Genomic DNA, 2,131 nt, shown 5'->3' on the forward strand with positions numbered 1-2,131 from the left:
AAAGTGTGGGCTAGCTGTATGTGTTGCATGTGTGTCTCTGAGTGAATGTGGGCGCCGGGTGAGGTGATGTTGGCTCATGTACAAAGCAGGATGTTCAGCAGCTTAGGAAAAAAGTGTTGGGTTGTAAACACCCAGAGTCAACTGTGAAAGTACTGTACAACACACACACTCTCAGTGAGCCATTCACCTTCAATTGTTGGCTCACCTACACTCAAATACATATATTTGCTAGAACGTAAGATATTCATATCCATGGCTACGGGTGGCTACAAGATCCCATAACACACACTCAAACATACAGTATCTGACTGACACACGCGTGCATGTGGACATTCTGCCATTTGACATGTAGGTTCTAAAATCCTGTTCTCTTGCAGGGCTCCATGGCATAAAGCCTGTCCTCAGATTCAGCTGGTCCCTGGGGAGAGCTGCCGAGGAACTCACTACTCTGACGCCCCACTGCCATTTTCCACAGCCTGAGGGGAACCAGGAAGCAGCCGGCAGGAGCCATGCCTGCCCTGGCCACCGGAGCCGGCCACGAGCCAGGTACAGACCCTTCGGCCAGGAACACAATCTGAAACACAAAACCAGTAAAAATGCGCTTATAAAATGTGGGTCCTCCAGCAAAAGTACTTTGATTCACATCTTTATGTGCATCATCAGTGCACACACAGAAGGAAACTAATGCAAGAGAGTCTCTTTATGTAAATGTCAGTACAGCTTGGTGGTGTGCCCGCCACTTAAAGTGGTACCAAAATGTAATTTTAGATAAAAAATGAATGAGTCTTAACTTGTCTTAGGCTGATTTTTCTCCACTGAAGTGCCCTCTCTAAAACTGTGGTTGGAAAATCAACCAAAATCTATTTTCACTTCATTTTGCGCCATGCCAAATGAGAAACACACCATTCCAAGTATGCATACCATGCAAATTTACAGTTTAACAACAGAGAGCAAAATAATGTCAATATATGTGTACCGAACTGCATCCAGCTCATTTTCCCTGCTCTGTTCTGAGGAGTGTGTGTGTGTGTGTGAATGACGTGTGTGTCAGAAACGAGGAACGCGTCAAGCTTGTCAACGCCGAAACAGCTGCCAGAAATCACCACCTCTCCCCTCAGGAACACTATCCTCCTCCTCAGTCTGGCTTAATGGCCAACTACATCATCACACACATGCACACACACGCAGAGGACTCGGCCCAACAAGAGCAGGATAGCTAAAGGACAAAAGGGAGGACAGACATTAAGTCCCGCTCTGATGGATAAAGAGTGTGTGCCTTTCTACGTCCAGACTTTTAACAGAGTTACCGTAGCCCCCGTCGTCCTGGAAATATGTGCAGACAAAGTAGAAAGCCAGACCGTCAATTACGATTAGAGTCATTTTGGGCAATTACCGGCAAGGGCTCAGGTTTCCAAATAAAACACGTAAAGACTCCTCCGGCCCATCTCCTCTGCTTCCCCCTTGATGGTCCTGTGAAGCTGTGTGTGCAGGTGAAACATGATGAACATGATGGATGAACGTTAGGTCACCGATCTCCAGGCCTGGTGAAGTCACAAATACTTGTGGCTGGCCTGGCATTGGGACTACCTGGCATTGCACCAAAGTTTACACAGAATACTGCTAGTATTACTCTGGGTATCATGGTAATGATGTAGATTTAAGAGATAAAGCTCCATGAGGATGATGGAAAATCTGTTGTATTTATGGTGTGCCACAAGAGACAAACCTTTCAGCTACATCTGTTCTTAGTCAGATCAGTTAGCGCTTGAGACTACAGCTTTAAACGCTGTGATAAAGACAGAAACGTGATAAAAATATAGTAAGGAATGATTGCTTATTGATTTATGACTTATGATTGTTATAATTAAAAGTGAAATTTACTTTATTCATTTACTAATATTCACTTTGTAGATATCTCTAATTATACTTATAGTTACTATGTAACTACTGTGTGCTACCTGAGTGAAATGAACATTAAAGAACTCAATTCATGTATATTTAAAACCAATGTACATATAAGCAATCGTCTCTCAAAATGTTCTAGTGTTCTCTTATGTAAGCACCAATATTCAGTAATATGTTATTCAAAATCCAAAACATATTTGACCATAAATAATGTGATAATGATATT

The 2,131-nt window shown here is 42.8% G+C and overlaps 1 protein-coding gene across 1 annotated transcript in view; it reads left to right on the plus strand.

Annotated features, from left to right (window-relative positions):
* The window catches only part of mpp7a (membrane protein, palmitoylated 7a (MAGUK p55 subfamily member 7)), a 136,836-nt gene that overhangs the window by 33,176 nt on the left and 101,529 nt on the right, over positions 1-2,131 (plus strand). The window contains exon 2 of the mRNA XM_035655306.1: positions 378-546. Within this exon, the coding sequence (XP_035511199.1) occupies positions 510-546 (37 nt within the window). The 5' untranslated portion in view covers positions 378-509. The remainder of the gene's footprint in view (positions 1-377; positions 547-2,131) is intronic.

This window comes from Morone saxatilis, unplaced genomic scaffold (assembly GCF_004916995.1).
Source record: "Morone saxatilis isolate NCDOM2014 unplaced genomic scaffold, NCSU_SB_2.0 Contig0, whole genome shotgun sequence".
NCBI lineage: Eukaryota > Metazoa > Chordata > Actinopteri > Moronidae > Morone > Morone saxatilis.